We start from the raw sequence: 27,586 nt of genomic DNA, 5'->3' as shown, positions 1-27,586 counted from the left end.
TCAGTCTGACTTTTTCCCATTGAATGAAATGTGGCTAGAAGCTTATCAAGGAACTGAATTTACAAACATCTAGGCTGTGGCACAGAAATAAAGATTAATATTTATCAAGTACAGCTGCATTCAGTATTACTTTCCTAATAGTGTACTGGCTTCGGTTTCTACATTTCTACTTCAACTAAAGTGAAGAAAATGGCAAATAATTTAGTCAGTTCAACAGCTCTGCTGAAATGCTTTGCAGGCCATTTTTGGAGGTGATACCAGGTGACACTGCCCCATGCCACAGCCTGCTTCGGCCAAAAAAAACCCAGATTAGTTTCAATTTTCTTGCCTATTAAGAAACATAATCTCCCTGAAAAAAGTTCTCCATGCCTTTTGGGTCCTTCTCAAGAGGATCTCCTTCCCCAGAGTCTGGGCTTGAGGACACAGCCAACCCAAGGAGAGTCCTGAGGTCACGATCAATTTCTTAACATCTTTGGGCTCCACTGGCAAACACGAAGGACATGTTTGGATATAATACATACATGGCAAAAGACTATACTCCAAAACAGCTGCTCAGCAATAAGCCCAAGTGAATCAATCCATGATGTACTTGGAGATCCTCCCTCCTAGGCACAACAGCCATAGCCAAAGCAAGAGCAAGCTGCTGACAATCTATCTCACAGAGAACTCAGAACCAGGGAAGCATCACCTACTAAGCATTTGCTTCAGCGCAAAGCATTGAAAGAAGCAAGATATAATAATCCTACTTTCATACCGCAATTTATACTATTTATGTTTTCTTCCTTTTGTTTCCAATGTTCTCCTGCAGAATTTAGCGTATGATTCTATTCTGATTAATGGCCATTCCAGTGCAAACAAATAAAAAAGAAACTACTACTGGAAAACTAACCCAGGAAACAAGTGAAAGTCAGTGAAAATACAATCTAATGGTCTGTAGGCACATATCACAAGCAGGGTAAATTTTACAAACAGGAAATCCCATTTGGCTTGTCTTTTACTCACCGTTTGATGATTTCGGTCACAGTAGCGCAGTCCAAAGTAATCTATCTCCACTAGGTTTAAGTGACGAAATACGTAGCCCAGGACAACCGACCCTTTCGTTGACTTCTGTGGGAAAGAATTTACACAGCCTTTTCACAAAGATGCTCTGCTGTTGTCGGCTATGTGCAGTGGCATTCATGCATTGTCAGCTTTTTCTAAAAACAGGAGGCAGTTCCCTGAGCCTCTCATCAAAATTTCAGGTAGGCGGATCTATTTTGCTCTGTTACACATTTAAGCAAGTATTCTGTAAATATCTTCAGGTAGTGGCAGGTGCACAGATAGAAAATATACAGTAAACAGCAACAAAAAAAACACTCCAGGGTACTTGCATCATATGATGTTCTTTTTTTCTTGCAAATTTCTGTACTCTGATCAAAATTCTAATTCTCATAACATATGTCAGTTCTAAAATCATACACTTCCTTCAAATATGGGCCTGTCACACATAATCTGACAGTGAAGATCAGAAAGCTAAATTGTCCTTAAGACTTACAGCCATGCTACTCTGTTACTGCTGTTTGTAAAGGAGATTACACTGCATGTGTTCTCATTTACATTGTTTTTGATAGAAGTAGGAGCAATCCTATACCCTGAATTGAAATAACACCACTGTTTTCTTGAATAGTAATTAACTTGAAGATCTATTCCGCCATTAGCAAACAGTGCTGGGGACAATACTACATGCAGCATTATACTGTTGATAATGAAATATAGTGAGTTCACCTCCACCTGAAAGCCTCTTACTTGTTGCTTTGCCTGGCAGCCAGTACAAATGTGTAAAAGGCGAGGAAGATGAGAATAATTACAGACTGACCACTCTTCAGAATCAGTCTGAGCCTTTCACTGCTATAGTCATAAATTCCACATGAAAATATGGAAATAAATCATAACTAGGTTTTGTTTAACTGCTTGACAAATACAGTTGAAAGGTGCAATGCCAATAGCCAATTCACAGTAGATTTCATAAACCAATTTGCCTCCTCTTTAATCCTCTAGATTGTAATAAAAACACCAGAGAGATGAAGCAGGAAGTGGAGACTGTGAAATACTGTTTGTATCGTTTTTCTTTTTTGCCTAGAAATAAATAATTTCAAAAATAAAACAGCAAATTTTAACTATGAGGACAAAAATATGTCCACACTGACAAGCTCTGCCAGCGAACTTTCAGTCACAAAATGACAAGGAAGACACACCCATGCCTTCTCAGCAGGTGAATCTGGTGAGTATCTGTGCCTGGGCACACACACGAGGTCAACACAAATTCTCAGAAGACTGACCACAATCTAAAACAGCAATGGTGTAAACTTCTGTTGCAATCTATCCTTCCAAGCAACTAGAATCAGATGCAACTTCAGCATGTACTGTGAGACTTACTTATCCACAAAAGAGAAAATTATTTAGGGAAAGACATAACAAAGATAAACAGATAATCTCTGAACACTTTTAACATGTTGAAGAAAGCACAGCAACATAATGGTTTTATTAACAGATTCCTTAACAACAAACTGAACTTGGTTTTAGGAACAACATAAGGCAAGAATCATCCTTCATCAAGAATCAAACCACTTCAACAATTCATTTTATTAGCAGACCTAAAAGACCTAAAGTAATCCAGAGGCAAAACTGGAGCAGTCAATTTTCCAATCAGACATGTTACAATAACAACACACTCTCCTGGAATCAAAGACACTAAAATAACACAGAACATGAGGGATTGGATTAGATGATCTTTCAGGGTCCCTTCCAATCCCTGATAGTCTGTGATTCTGCAATTATACTAGTCAAAGGTATTCAATTCTCCACAATTACACAATTCAGGATTCAGCCAGCCTTCTTGCAGGCAGTTTTTCAGTCAGCTTAGGTACGTCGTGGACTCTGCTAGAGTCTTCAGAGAGTTTTTCTCCTGTGGTAGCTAAGTACTAGCTGTTTTCCCTGAAAAGCACAAGTTTCACACCTGATTTAGCTGAAATTAAAGACTCCCTTATTTCTATTCAGAGATTAATGTGTAAAAACCTTTTATTTTCATGCATTTTACTTTAATTTCTTGGCTGAGAAAGAATATAAATGCTTGTTCATTTATTCTTTCCACACAGCTCAGTTATCACTCCCACGGCTGTAATTCCTGCAGAAACAGGCAACCCAGATGAGGCAAAATGCTGAGCAGAACCATCCCATTTGCAGCAGCAGGCAGTTCCCCACATCTATGGCAAGAAGATGTTGATTGTCTTCAGCCAACCATGCTGGGTGCCACTACCTCCACAGCCCTCCCCAGCAATGTCTTTCATATCCTGTCACGTGCTGTGCAGGCAGTCCTGAGCCAGAGAACTGCAGAGGGAAGTGTCATCCCCTGCCCTTCATCCTATCCTCACCTGCCTTAATCTCATATTTTCTCAGCACGGAGGATTTCATTCAGAGCATATAGCACTGCAAAAACTACACAATCCAACTTGTATTAAGCTCAGACTTGCAAAAGACTTGCATTTTGAGGGGGTAAACCCAAGCATGTTTGAAAATTTCATCACCAGTGCTTGCAAGAGAGAACAAAGAATTGTTCAAATGAGTCATAACACCTTGCTCTACATGTTAGCACTGTGGCTTCATTAAACCAGAAAGGCAGGTTTCTACTGGCTAAAGAAAATGACAGGCACAATATAAAGGAGACATCTGATTTAGTTGTATTATTTCCATCAAAAAGAAACAGTCCTTTAAAAATATTATAGTGCAGTACTTGAACATGTTCACATTATACACATGTAGTCAGCAGGAATCATTCTTTTCCACACTGCTCCCTGTTCTAAATCCCCCATGAGTTTTTTCTGCTTTACATTTGTTGTTTGTTTGTTGTTGGTTTTCTTTTCATTTTTTCCTCTGTATTGCACCGTCCTTTGTATTGCAGCAATGCAAGCCAAATCAGATTCATACTCAACATTAGATGAATTTAAAGAGAAAGCAAGATGTACATCAGTGTCTGTCCCAGAGGCACTCTAGTTCCTCTCCCATGAGGAAAGGAATGTAGGCACTGAAGCCTTTATTTACTAAAAACAAAATAAAGCACAACATTGTAACATCATCTTTATTAGTTCAAGCACCCCCTGTAAACCTTTCTCCTGAAAGCAATTCAACCCACAGAGCTCTTACCCTCAAACCCACAGCTCTTACCCTCATAAATGCTGGGGAAGATGCAGATGAGCTCAAGTCCCTACAAGAAAGCTTAAAATTTCAGTTTTACACAGCTGTCGTCTTCTGATATGTCTGCCTTTCCCCCGCCACCATTATGTCTGCTGGAAAGCCACAGCTGATGCCAAATTAATTACTCTGCTTATATACTGGCACAAGATAAGAATAGAGAAGAAGAGCAGAAGGTTTCTCATGTGGAAGAAGGAAGTTTATGAGTGCACTGAAAAACAGGGAGATAGCTATGAAGCACAATGCTCAGTTGCACTGGGAGATTCAAAAACACCTGTGAACCATCCCCAGACCTCCCCACTGGTATGGCCACAGGGGTCACACTGCCAATGAGACTTTTGTTCAAGAAGTGCATGTGAGCTGCACCATGTGCTAGGGAGCAGCTGCTGCCCATGCAGTACACCCTGCGCTTGCAAGCACTGGAGACAAATAAAGCACTGGAGACAAATAAAGACAAATGGGGAGGCACTGGGACACACAGAACAAATTGTAGTATTTTGCTCTAATTGAAGGTTTCTAAGGAGAACTTAAAATGTTCTATAAAAGCAGCCTATGATCATGCAACTTAGCAGGAGTAAGCTCCCTACTGTTCCAGGTAAGCACGTCAAAGAAATGAGTGTCTCCAAGCATTGCTTGTAGAGTACTATTCTTATTAATTCAGACATATTTTCCACTGTACGTCAAGCTAAGAAAAGACCAAATAACACCGGTTTGCCATCACCTTCCATCTATAAAAGCAGCAAGGCATGGGACTCCAGAATCCAAGTTCTTGGTGGTCACCAGCATTGAATAAATACCCCATCTGCCCAGGGCAGTCAACCTGCCAGGCCTCTATTTGTACAATGCATGTTCAAGCAGAGAAGGTATTTAAATTAACAATCTTTAATATTTACAATTGTTGAACTAGATGAAACAGTTTGACCTCAATTTGCAGTATGTGCAAGTTCACACAAAGATAATTTTACATTGGTGCTATTTTATATGTGCAATCATTCTCGCCCAAAAACACTGCATAAGAAAACACTGCAGAAGCTGAGGATGTAACACACACAAGTGCAATAGCACCGTCAGTCCTAAGTACACATCATGCAAATGCGCCACGTGAACTATAAAAATCCATTTCCACCTTCCCTTGTCTTTTACTGACATTAGACAAATGAACTTGTAATCAGCTTTTTATTTCCTGAGAACATCCCACAAGTTTATAGATGTATAGACAGATTTCCCCATCTATGCTTCTAGGAACTTGATACAGCGCCTGCACCAGTTCTGAAATGTCAACAATTTGTTGTTTCCACTAATGGTGAACTAATTAATTCTACTTACGACATGCCATTCTAGAAAAATGTCCAAAGCTACATCTTACTCGCCTTTTTTGTAACAGTTTCACATATCCCAAATTTATAGATATCTTTCAAAATCTACTTTAGTGGCAGTGGTGAAAATTCCAAGTGGTAGAATCTCAAACCGGTCAAACCTCTCCCCTTTAACTATTGCCTACAGTGCACTCAGATGCCTAGTTACAGATAAGTAAGTATAAACTGACTTACTTCACTACAAAAAAATACCCACAAAAAGTTGAAATAAATATCTACCAAAATATTTGGGTTATAGGAAACTACTTCAGCTCAGTTGACTTCCTTACAGGAGATAGGTAAGAATTTCAGCAAGCAATAAAACTTAGAGCAGCCCGAGACTGTAACTCTACCCCAAGTACCACCAAAATTACTTAAAATTGTGTAGTGCCATCTCAGTTTAGTTTATACCACAGTAGCATTTGTAATCCAGGGTAGTCAGCTTCAAATCATGCAGACAAAACACTGAGCCACACCACCAGATAAACATAAGCAACAACATTTCTACAGTTGTGCAATGTGTACACACACATGCATTGTGAGGAGAAGTGCTCCAAGCTCAGTGAAGTCAGCAAAGGGGTGTTAGAGCAAGCAAAAGTAACAGAAAGACAGATAACTTTTAGAAATGTAATTCAATACTTGATAATGCTTTACAATTTATCTCTTGTCAAGTATGAAAGATATTCTGTAAAACTGTAGCAACAAATTCCGTAAGAAAAGTTTCAGGCCACATCATTTTTGTTTAAAAAACTGTTCACTAATCTATCTGCTAACAATAAAACTACCCACTTCATCAATACCTAGTTTACTATTTGACAGACGAGTTACATGACCAATAATAAGATGTTTCTACTTCACGTGTATTTTAGAGGACTCCCCTGCACTGACAGATCCTACCCACAAAAGCAGGGCTGTGTGGCAATCTGCACACTGGGAAAGAGGACTGCAAAGAGATGCTTCTGCTCCAGACAAAGATTTGAACTTCCAAGTAATTTCTTCCTATCTCTGATTCTTAAATATCGAGTGGGGGGAAGAAGTATATAGAAAAAATTGAGAATTTGACAAGTGGCATCCCCCAGTTATTGGTGCTCTTTAATAACTTCATTAATGACATGGACAGTGGGGTCAAGTGCACCCTCAGCAAGCTAGCTAATGACACCAAGCTGTGGGGTGCAGTTGAAACGCCAGGGGAACAGGATGCCATCCACAGGGACCTAGACAGGCTTGAGCAGTGGGCCCATGTGAGCCTCATGAGGTCTTGCGCCTGGGTTGCGGCAACCCCCCATTACCAACAGAAACTGGGGGATGAAAGCACTGAGAGCCCTTTCAGCCATGTGTCCTCACAGCCCAGAAAGCCAATCAAATCCTGGGATGCATCAAAAGAAGCGCAGCCAGCAGGGCAAGGGAGGTGAACCTACCTCTCTACTCTGCACTGGTGAGACCTCACCTGGAGTACTGCATTAAGATGGGCATCCTCAGTGCAGCAGAGACACAGACCTGTTGGAGCACATCCAGAACAGAGCCACAAAAATGATCCAAGGGACAGAATACCTCTCTTACAAGGACAGGCTGAGAGAGCTTAGGCTCTTTAGCGTGGAGAAGAAAAGGTTCTGAGATGACGTGATAGTGGTCTTTCAGCATATGAGGGAGAGCTATAGGAAAGGAGACAGACTCTTTAGCAGGTCTGTGGCAACAGAACGAGGAGAAATGGTTTCAATCTCAAAGAGGATAGATTTAGATTAAATATAAGGAAAAAATATTTACAGTGAGAGTGGTGAGGCACTGGAACAGGTCGCCCAGTGATGCAGTTGATGCCCCATGCGTGGATACTTTCAAAGTGAGGCTGGATAAGGCCCTGGGCAACCTGATCTAGCTGCTTGTCCCTGCTCTTTGCAGGGGAATTGGACTAGATGGCCCTCAGGGGTTCTTTCCAACTCTAAGGATTCTGTAATTCTAAAATTTATTTGGTAATTGCCGTCATTCAGTTCCTGAACTCGTGATCTGAGCTTAGAAAAGACTTAGACAAAGAGAGTGAATGATGCAGGTAAACACATAAAAATCAGTGTGAAATACCAAAAGTACAAGCCAGAGAGTAGCAGAAGTAATTATTCCAAGGGACAGAGAAAGAGATGATTTACACTTACTGCACAAAAAGACAATCAAGAGATCAACTCTGATGGCAGGGTTGATGAAGGCGAGGATTCCAAGTTTGGACTTTGCTTGGGGTAAGAAAGAGCAAGAGAGTGCCTTGCTTTTTGGTCAGCCTTGTGGTACTTTGTACAAACAAGCTCCCACAGGTATGCTATGCTCTGACAATACAGCTATTCATTCCAAATGAAAGAATTGCCAAAACAGAAGATTAACAAGATGTATGCTGATCTTTTCTCCCTCCCATTCTTCGGGTTTCTTAGAAAAAGACGACAGAACAGCAACAACAAAGCAATTCAAACAATTTGAGCCAACTTGTGCTTATAACAAGAACAAACTGCAGGACTGCTCTCTTGAAATTTTGAAAGAATGAGCATCTCCTCTCAAGTTTTTAACACTTTTTCTCCTGAAAGCTTTTCAGTATTTAGATCTACAAGCATTCCCTCTTGACAAGCAGTTAGTCAAAGTAAGTGACATGCCTAAATTGTTCATTCTTGTACTTTAAAACTGCAATGTGTAAAAAGCTTAATGTTCTCTATACAACACCTAATTTAACAGAAGTGTTTACACTGATGTCCACGTGAAAAAGTGAGCAATGTTAGACAGGAGGCTTTGGTACCCGAGATGGTCTTACCTTGGGCAAAAATCACAAAAACTTTCAGATGTGGAATAGAACCATAAATACCAGGAACAGCAAATTTAACTATAAGATTTGTATTAAATCCTTAAGTTCTATTTTCTGTGTATAGTGACAAAGCCAGCCTGAGCTCAGGTAAAAAACAAAAAGAAACAACCCAAACAAGGAAAGAAGAAAAAGCACCAAATTGAAAATAAAAGCGCTTCAAAATACATTAATTGCAATGCAAGACAAAATAAGCAACAAAGATATCAAAAATTGCACTTAAAATAGTTTCAGTGAATAGAAAAACATTTTGTAGATATCACAGCAAGACAACTGACAAGAAACCGGTTTGAAATTTGAAACAAATCTGCCAAAAAATGAATCCAAGATCTTTTCTGTGTCAGGAGAAAACTCTGCCAAGGCTGCCCCAGCATCAGCTTAGCCTGGAGAAAAGGTGAGCTGTGTGCTGGAACCCTGCTGGGCAGAACAGCCAGGCTCAGGGCTTTTTGCATCACTGTCTGGAAAGATGGACAGTGCCTTCCTACTCCCCAGCTCTGGAGCAGGAGCATCTCTCCACAGTCCTTTATGGCATTCCCAGTGTGCAAACAGCCACAGGGCCCTGCTGGTTCAGGATCTATCACTGCAGGGGAATCCTTTAAAAATAAATCCCGGGCAGCCTGTGAGAAATGTCTGCATCATGAATTCACAGAATCACAAAACTGTAGTGGTTGGAAGTGACCTTTAGAGACTGAGTCCAGCCCCCTGATAAAGCAGGTTCCCTACAGTAAGTCACACAGGAAAGCATTTGGACAGGTCTTGAAAATCCCCAGAGAAGGAGACTTCACAGCCTCTCTAGGCAGCCTATGCCAGTACTCCATCACTTGTACAATAAATAAGTCCTTCCAAACGTTAGAATGGAACTTCCTGTGTTCCAGTTTCTGCCTATTACCCCTTGTTCTATTGGTGCATGCCACCAGAGAGTCCACCCTCACTGACTTGGCTCCTGTACTTTAAATATTTATAGGCAGTTATAGGATCCCTGCTCAGCCTTCTCTTCTCCAGACTGAAGTATCTCAGGTCTCTCAGCCTTTCCTCATATGGGAGATTCTGCAGGCCCTTTATCATCTTTGTTGCTTTCAACTCTTTCTAGGAGATTCTTGTCTTATTTAAACCAAGAAACCCAGATCTGAACACAGCACTGCAGATGAGGCCTCACCAGGGCAGAGTAGAGGGGAGGATCACCTCTTTCAACCTGCTGGCCGTGCACTTTTTAATACACCTAAGGATATCACTGGCCTTCTTGGCCATAAAGGCACACCGCTGGCTCACGGCCATCTTGCTGTCCACCAGAACACCCAGGTCCTACTCTGCAGAGCTCTTTTCCAGCTGCTCAGCCTCTAACCTCTACTGATGCATACAGTTATTCACTTGCTCTTGTTGAACTTCACCAGGTTCCTCTCTACCCAGCTCTCCCGTTTGTCCAGATCTCGCTGAATGGCAGCACAGCCTTATGGTGTGTCAGCCACTCCTCCCGGCTTTGCATCATCAGCAAACTTGATGAAGGTGGAATCTATCCCTTCATTCAAGTCACAGATGAAGATGTAACAACACCAGACCTACCACTGACCCCCTGAGGAACACCACTGGTTACTGGTTACAAATGGAGACTCTGACACCGATCACAAGCCTCTGAGCACTGCCAGTCAGCCAGTTCTCAATCTCACTGTCCACCCATCCATCCCATACTTCCTAAGCTTCATTGTAACAATGTTGTGTGAGACAGTGTCAAATGCCTTACTGAAATCAAAGTATACAACATCCACTGCTCTCTCTCCATTTGCCCAGCATGCGAATAGAAGACTATTCGGTTGGTCAAGCATGATTACTTCTCTTGTTGAAATCCATGTTTGCTATTCTCAGTAATTTTCTCTTCCATTTGTTAGGAGATGACATCCAGAATGAGCTCTTCAATCACTTTTCCAGGAATGGAGGTAAGGCTGACAGGCCTGTTGCCATGATCATCCTTCTTGCCCTTTTTGAACTTGCATGTGCTCATCTTCTACCTCACAAGGTGCTTGCAGAGCACTTCTTTAGCATTTCTAATTGGGTTACGAGAGCATCTGCCTGATATTTTCATTTGCTGCTCTCCCCCAGTTTAAGCAAGGGTTTTTTTTTTTTCCACATATCAATTGCAAACTGATGGTTCTGTACTGAATTCTGTGGAGTCAACACTATAGCCAACTGACTACTCTTAAGTGCATTTAACATGTAATTTGTACACAGAAATGTTTATTTTCAGCATGTGTTTCAACAAGTGCCATTTGTGTTTGAATATACTTCCATTAAAATCCACACTTTTTTTTTTAAGCTTTGCTTAAAGATGATTTTGCTACATTCTCCAAAAAGATGTTTTAGGACTACGGTAGTTTTCATTATTTAAAAGTTTTATTTCCAACTTGATACAGATGAACTTCTCGTTTTGATACATGCTAGAAGTCTACTTACTACTGCAGTATTAATTGGAGGCTAACGGTTTTTTACTTTTTTACTTTTGTTATCCTAAAAAAGTACATAACTTTTCTGTAAAGATTTTGTAATTCAACTGCTACAATACTTCCTGTTAAATTGATCTGACTCTTAGACTTAACTCTTACTGAAATTTGTCATGAAATGAAAATTTGTTCGAAAAAATAAAGACCGAAATTTAAGAAAACTTTTTTCTAAAATCACTATTCTTCTGAATACAGTGAAAGAATTTTTGCCCTAGAAGTGGTTTTCTAGATATGTTTAGAAGCAAGTCCAGACCACAGAACAGATAAACATAAATAAATAAATAACAACCATGTTTGCACCGAGACAAGAATAATTTATTCATTAGCAGAATGTAATGGCTGCTAATGGAGTAACTCTACACTCCTTCATTCTCTCTTGCCCCTTCTCAAATTGCCAGTTGTCCTGAACAGTTGCTATCCACTGACACATGCTGCACAAGGTCATATTACCATTTCAGCAGTACTGGGCCGCATTCAGCTTTAACAACCTTGACTGAAACAAAGCAAAACAAAACAAAACCCCTCCATGGGAAAGGAAGGACTCTGTCAGTCTTGCGAATGCAGCAGAATTAAAATGCCACACCTGGCAGCACAGCCTCTCACTGCTCTTTACCACTGGACGAGTCTCCTTGCCCCCTCACAGTAAGGGTGCCTCATTCAAATGTCATTCAATTCCTGAATCACTGCAGACTTCAGCTCTGAATACTCAGATGCACCATAATTCAAGCCCAGTTTTCTGAAGAATGACATCCCTGCACACTAAAACAAAACAAAACAACACACAGTGCAAGTACCAAAGTCCAATGATGACATATACATTTAAAAAAAAAAAGAAAAGAAAAGAAAAGAAAAGAAAAGAAAAGAAAAGAAAAGAAAAGAAAAGAAAAGAAAAGAAAAGAAAAGAAAAGAAAAGAAAAGAAAAGAAAAGAAAAGAAAAGAAAAGAAAAGAAAAGAAAAGAAAAGAAAAGAAAAGAAAAGAAAAGAAAAGAAAAGAAAAGAAAAGAAAAGAAAAGAAAAGAAAAAGAAAAGAAAAAGAAAAGAAAAAGAAAAGAAAAAGAAAAGAAAAAGAAAAGAAAAAGAAAAGAAAAAGAAAAGAAAAAGAAAAGAAAAAGAAAAGAAAAAGAAAAAGAAAAAGAAAAAGAAAAAGAAAAAGAAAAAGAAAAAGAAAAAGAAAAAGAAAAAGAAAAAGAAAAAGAAAAAGAAAAAGAAAAAGAAAAAGAAAAAGAAAAAGAAAAAGAAAAAGAAAAAGAAAAAGAAAAAGAAAAAGAAAAAGAAAAAGAAAAAGAAAAAGAAAAAGAAAAAGAAAAAGAAAAAGAAAAAGAAAAAGAAAAAGAAAAGAAAAAAAAGGCAGAAAAAAACAACCTGCACACTATCCATTCAGGCTCTTGCAGGCACACTGGTGCTACTACCAGTTTTTCTCTTTACCACTGTAATCATTCTGCACTGCACTACTTCACTCCCTCCTGCCAGTCTGGCCTTTGCCCCCACAAGGATCAGGCTAGGACATTTTTCCACAGTGTTGTCCATGGGACAAGTAGCAGAGGCAAGTTGCTTTGACAGCCAAACAATTTTTTCACTGCTTCTCTCTTGGAAATTGTTTTGAATGAAGCTCTGTAAAATGACAGAATTCAAAACGTGGTGACTGGTATTCCTACAAATAGATCAAGCAACGTCAGTTGTGGTTGCAAACTTCTCTGTAATAACTTTCATTCAGAAAGATCCCACAAGATTTTCGGACTGAATTTACAGATATTTCACAGGTTTCATGAAGAAGTCAGGATTGTATTGGATGAGTTTTTGAGCGTGGAGCTCTAGCAATAACCCAGCTTTCATACACAATACTTTACCTCTGAAAAACTGCAGAACAATATGTTCTGCGCACTCTGAAGGGAAGCTACTGAACATTTCAGGCAGCCTTGCTCCCCCTGTGTCATCCATTCCTTTTCCCTTTTAGGAATTAAACTTTTCAAATAATAAAGTGATCATAATCCCAGTTATGCAGACATGGAAACTGCTTTCTCAATGCCTAGTCTTCATCCGTTCCCTAAAACTGTTAACATATTTTGAAGTGGCTTTACATGCTTCCAGAATATTGTATATACATAAGAACACAATTCTGTACATGCTAATGTAAAAGAAAGGGTCAATGTTCAACCTGTCAGGGAAGCTTGGCTATTAATACCAAATCCAAGTTGGAAATTTACAGCATACAACACCACAGACTGCCTTCTGAAATATCTTTGTATTAATTTATCAAGTGAAATTTTCAGATATACCGGTTTTGATTATACAGAAAAGATTTCATATACACTGTATATCTTCAGTGGTCATCTGGAACTATTTCTCTAACAATGAATGTATGTAATCTATCAATAATAACCAGTAAATTTAGCAATAAAATTACCAAAATCTTAACTTACATTTAATGTTGGGGAACTGTATTCTTAATGATGGAAATACAAACTAAAGATCTGTTCTACCTTGGCTTTGAAATCTATTCCTAGGTAACATTTTTGGTTTTGATTTGAAATCTAAAAATTGAGTATCTTAGATATACATGGTAGCTGTCTAGTTGTGTCAGCATAAATATTCCACATATTGGAGAAAAAAAGTAAATCAAACCCACACTTAAGCAGCACTAATGCAATACATCTCCATGAAAGAGAAGACAAACATCATGTATATCTCATATCTCCAAAATCAGATAAATTTCTATCCTATTCATCAGATAGACACATTGTCAATAACACGAGTATATTAATAACACAGAGAATAATAGCATGGCAAATAGAATTTGCAGAACCAAACCTTCTTTCTTTACACCTAGTATCACAATAGAGAATATGACTATTCATTAGCAAAATGTTCATGGAGATGTGAGCAGTTAACCCTCCAAAGCCTACAGTCTACATTTTGTAACTAAGGAAAAATGCATACGTCCAGCACCTTCATTACCAGACCCAAGAGGTTAACTAATAAAATGCCTCGGGCATGCTAATGGGAGTGGTTATTTGTACTACTCCACGAGTGCTCGTACATCTCACATCAGAAAGGTTTTAGAACCAGCTTTTTGAATACACACATTAATTAAACTACATATAAATTCTGAATTAGGAAAAAAACTGCTTGTTAAACCAGAAGAAAAAAGTATGCATTTAGAATTTACCAATTATGCAAAAATAACTCAATTATCTTTTTCACCTGTAGGAATTTTTTTTTAAGAATTAGCATGAAAACCTTATCCTGCTTAAATCACTATGAATTTTATCACTGATTTCAGGGAAGATAACGTCAGTGTTATAGATACGATTTCTACTACTTACACTACCACACTTTGGACAGAAGAAGTCTTCAACCTAAAATCTGCCTAAGGCCATTAATTGCTAACAATGGAGCTGACTGACTCACGAGCTCATGAATTTGAACAAAACTTCCAACTTCCTTCCAATAATTTAACAATGCAACAACTGAAGTTAAATTAAAGCAAAATAAATTATTAAACCAAAGACTGATGGAAAAACCTTTTCAATTTAATCCAAAAGCTTGCAGGCAGGCCACTAGTGTACAGTCAGGACTCTGCATCAGCATATCTCTAGTGCTGCTGCAGTTGCACACTGCCAGAGAGCAGAAGGCACACCTCAGATGATTGTGCTTTACAGTAAGCTACTCTGAAGTACTGGAAATGCCCTGTGTAATTCTTTCACTGCAGGCAAATTACACCATGTTCTGGGGACAACACTTTTAAATTTCAACAAAAAAATCACTGCTTTTGTTTTCAGTTTGCTTGAAGTGTACTAGGTTCTCTCTCTTTTTTGAAGCCAACACGATTATTCACTCAGCTGTGATACAAGCTGAATACAAGGCATTTGACAGCCTTTCTTCTGTTTACATTAAATACAGCTTACTGTGTGATTCTTACTTGGTCCTATTCATATTGAAATGCGAAGGCAAAAAAGTAAAATAAATCTGCTTTCCAGCAGGATGCAGCAAGCCACACCAATATCCACCTACATCACAGTAAGGATTTATCCCAGCACCATTTCCGATGGGCTCAGTTCCCAAGCCACCAGAGTGTACCACAGTGTCTCAGCCCCAGAAAACAATCATACAATATGAAATATCCACAAAACGAATGTGCTCAAATATAAGTCTTACTGAACACAGCAATTTTAACAAATCTAACTAGTTCTCAAACAGTGACCACAGGCGCAACACATCCCCTATCTTCCCTGTGTTGAAGAAATGATATATTCTTCCCAAATGAGAATGCTGGGCTATGAGAGTCTGATCACTGCCGAAGTAGAAAATCTTCATACTGTACTAGTTACACTGGAGGATGATCAGTTAAGTGAACAACAGCACAGCCCTCTTCTGAGACATACAGTATATTCAGTTATGCAAAACGTCTGAGATTTTACAAGAAAGTTAAAAAACTCTTGGCCATAGTTAAACTATGAGACATACATCCATATGGTTCATACAATATAAAATCATACATCCAACGAACACCACCATCTGGGGACCAAAGGAGTGGTTTCTCATCGCTGTATACTAAAGAAAATTTTTCTAACATATCCCCTCTGTATCACTCTGCTTTGGACTACCATTACAGGATTAAATATTGGTTAAATAAAAGACAACTGGCAAAAACAAAAATACTGCATGTTCTTACTGAAGCTACAAGGACTGCACTGAAAGTAATGCCTGCTAATTTTATCATAATGGCCCACAATGTCAGAGGCAGATGTTGGTGGTAAGGCAGTGGAGATTGAACCTTCCCAGCAATATTCCACTCCATTTAATTGCTCTTTGACAGCTGGCCGCAAAGGAGCAGCCTGACAAAATGGCGTCTGACATGGAAGCACATACGAAGCAAAGGTGTGTCACTGAATTCCTCCATGCAAAAGAAGTGGCACCTGCTGACATCCATCCATGCTTGGTGAGTATTTATGGAGACCAAACAGTCGATGTGAGCACAGTGAGATGATGGGTGGTGACACTGAGTCACCCCAGCTAGTGCAGACTTTTACGAGTGCAGCACACAGGCTCTTGTTCACCACTGGAGAAAATGCAGAGCTAAGGGTGATTAATATGTTAAAAAATAGTGGTTCTGTAGCTGATGATTTGCTCCACGGAAATAAATAGGAGGCCCTACTTTTGGCACACAAGACATTACCATTATGCAGCTGCTTAACTTGAGTTAGAAGAAAAAATTATACTTCTGGTCATGAAACCTAATTTCATATTCATTGCCTAAGGAACACGAGTGCATGGTCACAGATTAACTGAACACTGACAGGAAAAAAAAAGAACAATGTTCTTTCTGCTTTACTAAGACAACACCTTTCTTTGCTGAGAGGTGATCTCCCAGAACAGGAGAAACTACATCGCACAAGTCTGAGCTTCAGCAGAATATCTGGTTTAGTATTATATAAGAAATTATTTATTAAATTGGATGAAGTATGATTCAGTAAAGGAGCTCTACAACAGCTATGAAGCTAACTAAACAAACAAATGACAATAATTTTTTCATTTTTTCTTCCTGAAGGTGGAACAAATGTCACTTTACAGTTTTTAATTGCGGAAATGCAAAAACAAGTATCAGTATAAAACTATAAAGTAAAGAAAGCAGACAGACACACTTTACAAGAAGAAAACTACATGGAGGACAGCGTCCATAGAAATAAAGTATAAATGGGTAAGGACACCCCTGTCCCTGGTTTTGACAGATTTTGTAAAACTTATACCACATGCAGAAAATACCCTAGAAACATATGTACCCAATACCAATACATACACCGGAAAAAGGAGGAAAAAATAAACAGTGGAAAGGGGTCTGCAAAATTCTCAGCTCATAATAGAGCCTGTACAGACAGGCCATCGGAGCCAATAGGCAGTGTTGGTACTTCTTTTTTTTTTTAATTGAAAAGTTTTATAGAAGTAAACTTACAATTCCAATACATTAAAATATTAAGTACCCCCCAAAAAACCAAAAAACCCTGCATTTTCACTGAAGTGTGATAACATGGTTAAAAGTTGTACATTCATGAAAACAATACCCACAGAAGGACTTTATACTTATTCCTATGCTGCATATATCTTTAATTTTATAAAAAAGGAAAACAGGAGTTCAAGAAAGTTAATCAAAGCAAATTAAGTTATATCTAAACTTCAGTAATATTCTAATGTTAACCAGTGAGAGCAAACACCTCAAAAGATAGGTTATACTTAGAGTTGATTACAGCATTAATCTCTGTTCACCTTTAGCACTATTTCCATAAATGTTACCTCTGAAGAGTTATTGAATAGATAAAAAAGTCTGGGCCAGTAATCCTTGTCATGGGTCCCTTTAAATAATTATTAACAGAAGTTTCTTAGTTCAAGCAACCCACTTTAAATAAATTACTATGCCTTCAACAGATATGCTTTGAAACAATGTCACCAGAATCACAACGACCCACGTAGAAGCCTTTTTAAGCACAATACGATCTGATAGCTTGGCATTAATTATATCACAGATGACTGACTCTATCATTCTTACATTTACTTCTGTGTTTCATGTTTTTATTCAACCAATTTAGCTATACATATAACCATGAACTATTACTGTTCAAAAGAGAAAACTGTTTGGATAGCTTAAATAGGCCTAGCTATAATCACTCCTATTGTAAAAGAACAAAGCTTTGACTTTCCTTTTGGATAGGCAATGCCCTGCTGAATTTGCTTACATTTCCTAACTCGTTGAGGAAAGCAAACCAGTCCCAACAGAAAACAGAAATCACTATTTCACTCTTCACAATAACTGCTCAAGGACTGGCAAAATAATAGCAATTTAAAAAAAAAAAAAAAAATTAAAAAAAATAAAAAAGGTATGTTATTATATGCAGGAATTATGTTAGGATTTAGTACTGATCAGCTGTTGTTAATCATATAATGTATGGTACCTATGATAGATCCAGATTTGCTATGTTTTGGAATCTGTGGATGATCATGCTATAGATGATGAAACATACCTACCTTAGGTATAATTTTTATTGAAAGACAGACTTATCATAGCTTTATAGCTCACACATTTCACAGCCAAATCTGAGGATGCATCAACTGTCCTTGAAGCTAAGATACTTCTTCATATCTCACTTATAAATGGAAATAAGAAAGGGAGCATTTGAAAAACACTAAGTTGAACAGAAATACTAAGGCAGACAATAAATACAGCATCATCACAGCGTGATGTATCACACACCAGCAGTGTGTTCCTGCAGCTCAGAAAGCAAATGGTACCCTGAGCTCGATCAGAAGAGGGGTGGCCAGCAGGGACAGGCGGGTGACTGTCCCGCTCTACTCTGCTCTTGTGAGGCCTCATCTGGAGTACTGTGTCCAGGTCTGGGGCTCAAATACAAGAAATACAAGGAGCTGTTGGAGAGGGTCCAGAGGAGAGCCACAAAGATGATCAGGGGACTGGAGCACCTCCCCTATGAAGACAGGCTGAGGGAGCTGGGCTTGTTCAGTCTGGAGAAGGGAAGGTTGCAGGGTGACCTCACTGCAGCCTTTCAGTACCTAAAGGGAGGGGATCAACTCCTTGGAAGGGTAGATAACAGCAGGACAGAGGGAAATGGTTTTAAATTGAAGAAGAAGATTTAAGTTGGATGTCAGGGGAAGTTCTTTAAAGTGAAAGCAGTAAGGCACTGGAACAGGCTGCCCAGAGAGGCTGTGGATGTCCCATCCCTGGAGGTGTTCAAGGCCAGGTTGCATGAGGCTTGGGCAGCCTGGTCTAGTATCAAATGTGGAGGCTGGTGGCCCTGCAAGACAGTTGGATCACTGAGGTCCCTTACAACCCAAGCCGTTCACTTAATAAGTGATCTGCAAAACACCACTTAGAAGTAATTTAATTATTTTATTCTTTCAATTATTATCATTATTTTTTTTTTTTAGAGCTGGTTGGTCCAAGGGAAGGGTGTTTCTCTGAGTTCTAACAAACAAGACAATTTTAGAGGCCTGGCTCAGTGAATAATGTGCTAGATAGCAACACAATTGTTTAAATTTAGCATTTAAAAGACAAGTTTCTTTCGAGGTAGAGTGATTCCTGATATTTAATTATACAGCTTTATATTTAAATGTTTTTCAGGAAACATTTCTAATACTTCTTAATTTAACATCTAAAATTTATGAAAATAATTCTTCCAAGCTTCTATAATTTCATCACCCAAATATCATGCTAATCTCTGAGTGTGAAATACTATTGCTTTTATAACCTCTGCTCTACAGGGTAGTGAGCTAACTGATGTCTTCAGTTACACCTGTATACTGGCTCAAACAGGTGCAATTAGCATTTGAGACACTGATGTTAATAAGGCACAAAAAAAGATATTTATTTTATTGGTCCTTCATTCTCTTGTCTCTATAAAGTTGTTCATAGGAAAATGAACTAAGCCAAAATTTCTCCCAAATCTGTGGTAGCACAACTCCAGGCACTGCTTTGGAAAGGAACAGAGATAATTGGGACCCCACACATATGCACAGCAAATCTTGATTTAAAGCTGTTGCATTAGGCTCTGGTCCAATCTCTTTATAAAACCAGATAACTGATTCAGGTCTCAATTGACAAATTACACTGTGGATGCTAAGACTATGTGTTAGATGAAAGCATACAATTTTCCACAGATAGGTCCCACAAAAGGAACACATTTTAAATGTGAGAACTTGTTTCCCAATGTTTCAAATGACCCAGTTTAAGAATAGAGAAAACTACCATTAACAACGACCATTAACGCTGCTGGCTCACTCACCTGTACAATAACATGCTTAACTATTCCAGTGCCATTGCCTCATTCAGATCTCCCAAACACCTAGAACCCCAGCTAAGAAGGTCTGTGAGACAGGCACCTTGCCAGAAATACCTCAAGATGCGTGAGTGCTCGACATCTTCCGCTCAGACTCCATGATACTGCAGGTCTTAGAACTAATCCAAGGCTGAGGAATACACACAAAACCTGGTGTGTGCATGAGGAGCCAGTTGCCTTTGGCAAGGGAAACTGAAGCTGGTAAAAGTGGGGATACCAGCAGCCCAGTGGAAGATTCCACTGCAAGCGGGGAAGCAGCAAATCTCAGAATTAACATGCAACATTTAGAAGTTTGACTTAAGGCAGTGCTTGCATCACCCATCCAGAAGGTTAAGAGAACAAATCCCAGGCCATTTTTAAATGCTTTAAGCAGAAACAAAATCTTGCCTTAGTAAGGAGCCAAACACGAGTTAGGCCTTATTCAGCTAATCCCTGGAGTTCATTTCAAAATACAACCTCCACTCTGAGATGTGACATAGTATTATTATGGAAATGGATCTGGAAAGAATATTGCTCTGTTAAACATGAAAGAAATGAGTTTCACAAATGCCCTCATCACAATCCTGATGGAAATCGAGATGTTTCAATGCCTACTATTGTCTATCCATACTGTTGTAACAAAATCAGTCTTTTCACTGACAGCTCTGTAACACTTACACTTTACTTTTAAATTTGCTGAAAATTTACTGTGTCCTAGGAAGAAGCTTCAACTGTGGGCAGCAGTAAGTACAAAGCTTCCATAGTCCCGCAGCTACTATGGCATTAAATAGGAGGGAGAAAAAAATAAAAATAAAAATAAAAAATAAAAATAGAAATAGAAATAAAAATAAAAATAAAAATAAATCTCTACGGACAGACCAGTGTTAACAGTTATAGGAGACTCTATGATATGTTAGTGCTTGTTACTTTAATCCGGTAAGAACCATCATAATGAAGAACTACGACTATCAACTGCATGAAACTGGAGAATAAAGCAAAAATTCAATAACCAGTAGAGCAGATAAATCAATACTTTTACAGAAGTACAATACATATTTACAAGGAATTGAAGATGTCTCCATACATTAACTAATGATCCTACACACTGGAATTTTAAAACTTTTTTAGTAAGTCATATTTCAAAATAAACTATCAATAATTCACTATCACCACTGATTTCTCATACTCTTTTTCTGAATTCCACTGAGTGAAGTTTGCAGTAAGAAAAAAATGATAAAGATCTTCTATAAATAATAAATGTTGGCACTTTTTTTCCTCCTCTCATCTATTTTATTAGGAACACTGTTATACTTTATCAATACATGGGAAAATAAAAGAGTCATTTTACACCACCTATAGTGCCATATGAAAGCCTAAAAAAAAATAATGTATGATCAAAACAGTCAAAACAGCTATTTCTTCTGCAGCTAGAATAAGGTGATTTGTATTTGAAAATGCAGTAGAAACAAAAAAAATAGTTAATTCATTTTTAAATACATTTCAAAGCATTTTTGAACTACAAACAGTAGAAGAAAACAAAATGCTACAACTAGGACAGTTTCGGAAGGAGAGTAGTAGTACACCGTGTCTATAGTCAAGTACTTCCACAAAAGTACCATTTTAATTCCCATTTACTGCTATTTATGGATATGAGCACTTCACAATAATACATTATCTTACCAATTCAAGGCAACAAGAGATGTTTTTTTTATGAAAAACCTTCATCTTCTTTTGTGAGCAGAGCTTGTCTGGCTGCTAGCCAGGTGCCCACCCAACCGCTCTCTCACTCCCCCTTCTCAACAAGATGGGAGGAGGAAATAAGATTGTGGGTCAGGTAAGGATAGGGAGATCACTCACCAACTGCTGTCATGGGTAAAACTTACTGCCAATTAAAAGTAGAGTAGTATGCTGAGAAATAAAAACAAACCTAAAGCCTGTTTCCTCAAACCTCCACCCTTTCACCCCAGGCTCAACTTCACACTTTCATCACTCCTCCACCTCCTCCTCACAGGCAGTGCAGGTAGGAGGGAATGGGGGCACAACTCTGTTGCTCCTCCTCTGCTCCGGTCCACTGTGGGCATCTCCTGAGCTGCAGAGAGCTTCTGCTCTGTATTTGGGCACCTCCTGCCCTCCTCCTCCACCGACCTTGGTGCCTGCATGGCTGCATCTCTCTTCCCTGCCCCCACCACCACTGCCTTTCAATTGCCAGACAGCACTTCTGCCCTTTCTTAAACCCATCTCCCTGAAGCACCCAGCCCTGACAGCTCAGCCAATGCCCTGTGCTGAGGCCCTTGCAGTGACTGACACAGGGTAGCCCCTGGTCTTTTCCCACAGAGCCCACCATGGCAGCTCCTGGCTGATAGCACCTTGTCATGTAAACAAAGCACAGTTTTAGAAACAGACAACAGAATATGGCACTGGGAGCATGACAGTACTGTCGAACAAAGATGTAATTGTGGGGAAAAGCTGCATTTGGAGGCTTGATAACATTCAGCTCTAGCACCAGAAATTTCCTATGTATCATTTCCTTCCCCAGTATAATTAACTACAGTCATTGAAAACAAACAAATAAATAAATAATCAGCTATTTCCTTTGTATAAAATAAATGGGCATTATAATTGGTCTGTTTTTTTCCCACACATACTCAAAATTAGGAGATTGTTACAGTAGCAACACTGTGCTGGAGACCTCTAGCAGTCATAACAAGGGCACCTACCTTATAGTAACACTATTATTAAAAAAACAAAACCAGTAATTAAGTGGAATAAAAAATGGGATTAATTACACATCCCAGACCAGTTTTTAGCAGAGAACTGTCTTCCAGGGAGACAGTTGCAGGTAGGGTTTTGCAACAGTTTATCTACACCTGTAAAAAAATATAAAACAACACTAGTAAAACGTGTAGACCTCACAAATCAAGGGACAAATACTGAGGTATAACATATCTGCAAACAATCCAAGCAACTTGGTAAGACAGGCACTACTGAAAAGCACACAAAAAGGGCAGACCATCTGTAACAAGAAAATGATGTGAATTTTAAAAAAGTAAGGTTTGTGTCCTGGAAAGCTGCAGCTCTGAATGGGATTGGGCATCACCATTAATAAGTAATTGAATATAAGATCACAGTGATGAATTTATTAAGAGAGGATTAAAACAGACAAACAAACAGAAAAGTATCCAGATAGGATGTTGGTAACACTTTAGTATTGCTGAAGAAACATATCTAGCTCTTGCAATCATAATTCAAGAGGTAGTGAAAAATGGAAATCTTGTCATTTGGAAGCAACAAAAAAAAAAGTGAAATATTCACTGTGTTGAAAAGTGACTAAAGTAGTCATTTATTTAACAGCTCCAAGTATCAACACAAGGAATACATCTGACAGATGACTATTTAGCAACAAAAGACAGAGCGAGATCAAATAAGTGAAAGAGATCAGTGCAAATTTACATTAAACAAAATTTTTCATTAAACAACAAAATTAACAGTGAAGATATCAAAAAAAAAAAAAAAAAAGGAAGTGATGTGATGATCTTTAATTTGAAGTCTTAAATTCTCATCAGTGCCATCTTAAAAACTGAGCAGAAATTACTGGATAGGTATTACTCTTTATATTTCAATTACCACTGACTACGGAAGACAACAGTGCCAACAGCTTGTTGTCCTAAAGTGAAGCCCCTCCTGCACTTCCAGCAGAGCATAACTGGCTGGCTATGAATACATTGCAGGTATATACATTCCCAAGACTGGATATTAACACTTCTTTCCACTGCCATCTGCATTTCTCTGCCTAACAAATTCGCTGGCAGCAGCAAGAGGAAATCTCACAAACTCTTGTCCTGCTCACGGACATCAAAACTACACCAAAATGAACAACTTACTTTCTTTGAGAGCATTTTTGGGTATGTCATCCAGCCATGGATTTTACGCTCCATGCATACCAAGATAGATGACTTTCACCATCCACCATTTCACCCATTTCTCATCACTTCTCTTGCATATAAGGTCCACCTCCTTCACAGTCAGTCACATTCCCGCGCTCCTCTCCTACTTTTTCTCGCACTCCTTCCTCAGTCTCCACAGCATAGCAGAACCCACCATATGCCATTCTCCCACTCACTGCCCCTCACCAATCCATGCTCACTTCCCCCCTGCTGTGCTCAAAGTCTGAACATTCACTTCATGTTGTATTTGCTCATGGAAGCAGAAGCCATGCTAGGAAAAATTTGAGTAGAGTTGGCAGAGGAAAGGGGAAAAATACATACAACATGCTCTGATAAACATATCATTAGCCAGAGCAGAACTCAGCTATTCTGTTTCTCCTGGAGTAAGCCCCATTTCACACACACGACCATGGACATCCTGTATCACTACTCACTTCTAGTTCCCTGCTTCCTAGAAGAAGGGAGGTTTGTTTTTTTAAATTGTTGTTCTGTTGTGGTGTTGCTTTTTTTCCAGATTGACACAGTCTGTCAGGAAAGAGACAAGCAAGGAAACAAGCAAGGAAACAAGCAAGGAAACAAGCAAGGAAACAAGCAAGGAAACAAGCAAGGAAACAAGCAAGGAAACAAGCAAGGAAACAAGCAAGGAAACAAGCAAGGAAACAAGCAAGGAAACAAACAAGCAAGGAAACAAACAAGCAAGGAAACAAACAAGCAAGGAAACAAACAAGCAAGGAAACAAACAAGCAAGGAAACAAACAAGCAAGGAAACAAGCAAGGAAACAAGAAGGATTTTCTTCCTATGCCTATTGCCAGAAGAACTACTAAATTCCTCATATGAAATAAACAGAAGTAATCTTGGAACCGATCTTCTCTGATTTTATCCCGTCAGGCTTCTTTAGTTGTAGTTCCCTTACATTTCTGCATCCACATGCTACCAAAACCTGAAAATTGAATGTTCACTGGTATCTTCATAACTGGGCATAACTATTCTGAGTTTTTGAAGTGTCCCACTTTGACTTACATACATAAAGATATCAACTTGTCATGACTGGTCTGAGCTGCACCAAAAATGGATCATGGACACCTAAAAGGCACCCCTCAATTCATCTCTCACAAGGACAAGAAAGATCAAGTTTGAACAGATAAGGATCCAAGGAGGAAGGAGAATTATGGAAAAAAATAAAATACCTGGTCTTTCAGGACAGATGGACGGGATTTGAAGGAATGTTTTCTGCAGTTACCAGAGCAGAGATGAAAGGCAGCCCTGGGGACGGTGGGGCTCCAGGCTGGGTGTGCTTAGTGCTGGCACTGTTACTACAAGAGATTTCTCAAACCCAGCTTGTCAAATGTGTATCATCAGCACAGACAAGGAGCATCTTGTGCTGAGCCATGAGCAGAGGCACTATTTCTTTTCTAAAACAAACTGAACCATTAAGAAGAAAATGGATTTTGTTTCAAAAATCAATTAGAATAAATTGCACAAATGTTGACTGGATTTGAGAAAAGGGGGGAGCTCTGCTAATTGCTGTCAGCTCTAAGCTCCTTCCAAACAGCTCTGACCACTGCTATGCAACAAACTCTTCATCTTTCACCCCACAGATATGAGAAGGACACACAGCTCACACAAATGCAGCATGCAGCTGGGCAGCCCTGGAAACTGCAGCCATGCTCCCAGCATCAGCTGTTTTTAACCAACCTCACATATGGGTGACTACTTAAAGGCAGTATTTGGTAACTACTCCAATTCTGGAAAGACTAACGCAAGGACTCCCTTTTTGTGCAATCTCTGTGGCAAAGTGAACGGGAAATTGACCTTGCAAAATTTCAGTTTTCTCTTGCTCAAATGTCACATAGCAGAGACCAAAAGATCTCAAGGTGTATATAAAACAGTCATACACCAGGTCCTGCATACTGATAAGCAGTGTAACACACAGCAGCTGAGGGGCACTTTTAACATAGTTGAAGAACAAATAGAAGATTCAGAAGATTTCAATCTTTGAGAATTTTTTCTTCCAATCTTTTTTTTATTCAGATATGAGAGAACAGAGATGTTAACTTGAAGGGTGGATGTTCCTGGAGCTACATCAGGAGGAAAAATACCACAGATGCACTACAGAGTAAGAGCAGAGAAAGAGATAGATGGAATGGTCCTCCTTTCTGCTCACCACAGACACTACCCATACAAACAAGCAGGCACCTTTGGGGTTCTGCTTCCTCCTGCCTACCAGGAGTCATGGGGCAGCCCTAGTGCCTACCTTCTGGAAGCAGCACACAGCTTTGCACTTTTGCTGGAAGCTGTGAACACACCCACAGTGCCTCATCCCCTACCATCCTGTACAATGCTGTGAGATCTCTGCTGTGCAGTTGTTTATTCCGTAGAATGATCTGCTCATTCACAACTTTTGAGAAACGCTCCATGCAACAAGAGCTTGCAAGCTATCAAGGCAAGGATACAAAAAGGCAAAACACATACAGACACAACACCAAATAAAAATAGAAGAAAAATACAGAAGGTAAGAAGAGAGTAGGAATCAAACAGGAACAAAGCAGCAACCAACATGCCTTGCACAAGAGAAAGAGCCTGTCAGGCACCCATTTATTGTGCCACTTATTCATAGCTGGCTTTAAAAGCTTAGATTTTACTTCCCCTTAGGAACAGCATGTAAGTCTAATTACAGAACACTCCCATTCAGGTAAAGTACACAACACAGTCTGGACTGGCTTTATATTCCCACCACACTAATTGCAGGGAGGTTGGAGATGCGTGATCCTTGAGGCCTCTTCCAACCCGGGCCACTCTGTGATTATGTGATAATTCAGAGTCTGCAAGGCAAGAATCCTGTGCCATCTCACAAATCTGTTTTCTCCACTGTTTGCTGCTGTTACACAGGCAGAAAGATTAGCTAGTTTAACATTTCACACACAGAATACAGAACAAAGTAATTTTTCAAAAGTGACCAGAATGAGAGGCTTTTCTGGCCGCACCTGTTTACCTAAGTAAAAGATGTCAGGAAAAAAAAATCCCTGCTAGAGGGTTACTAACGTATTGGTAACCAGCAGCATAACAAAGCCCTATGAAACAGATTCAGACTGCACTTTTAACACTGGCCAAGGCCACGTTCATTTGTGACACCGACAGAAGCATACCTAACTTTACCAAGCTAAGACCGGCTCCCTGCAGTCACGTCAAGACAGATTACTTCCATGGTTATGCTCCACAAAACTTATCACAAGCCTGGAACTGTAACAGCAATATTTTCTTCACAAGCTCCAAAACTATGTGAAATCTAGATAATATCTATACACCCACTGATGAATACTACACTAATGTATATCTTGGGAATATTCAGATTCCATCAAAAACTTCCCAGTCTGAGCTCAATTTTACTCACAGCATGCTCCCACACATAAATGAAGCATAAAAACACACCTGGGCTACTGAAACATCCACTGTAAACACTGTTCATAAAACCAAAAAAAAAAAAAAAGAGCTCTCTGCTGTCAGGGAGATTTCATACTCCCTGCTATTAGGAGGGTTTTGTCACTGAGGTTAGCAGTTGACTCCACTGACCTGATTTCCCTGACAACTTTTTTTTCCTTGTTGTAGGCAGAAGTACATGGAAATGAATCATAAGTTCAATACTACAAAGCTGGAGTTAACTGTAATATCCAATGCCAGAAAAGAGCCTGAGTAATTGCATTTTAAAACAGTCAGTAGAAAAGACGGAATCTAAAGAGTAATCACTGGAGAAAAACCAATGAAGAAAAAAAAATCTATATAAACCATATACAAAGTATAAACAAACAACATAAGCCATACAGAAGTTCTATTCTGGGCCATTTATAAATTCCATAGCTTGTGTTTACCAACTGTATCACTAACAACAGAAGAGCATTGCTGCAAATCCTTTCATTATAT

The 27,586-nt window shown here is 39.1% G+C and overlaps 1 protein-coding gene across 1 annotated transcript in view; it reads right to left on the bottom strand.

Annotated features, from left to right (window-relative positions):
• The window catches only part of EPB41L4A (erythrocyte membrane protein band 4.1 like 4A), a gene marked incomplete at both ends in the record, with an annotated part of 129,664 nt that overhangs the window by 82,116 nt on the left and 19,962 nt on the right, over window positions 1-27,586 (bottom strand). Inside the window, one exon of the mRNA XM_079548648.1 lies at window positions 1,003-1,107. Coding sequence (XP_079404774.1) covers window positions 1,003-1,107 — 105 coding nt within the window. The remainder of the gene's footprint in view (window positions 1-1,002; window positions 1,108-27,586) is intronic.

Source organism: Tetrao urogallus, assembly GCF_951394365.1.
Source record: "Tetrao urogallus genome assembly, chromosome: Z".
Taxonomy (NCBI): domain Eukaryota; kingdom Metazoa; phylum Chordata; class Aves; order Galliformes; family Phasianidae; genus Tetrao; species Tetrao urogallus.
The sequence above is the reverse complement of the archived record's forward strand: the minus strand, read 5'-3'. Positions and strand labels throughout refer to the sequence as shown.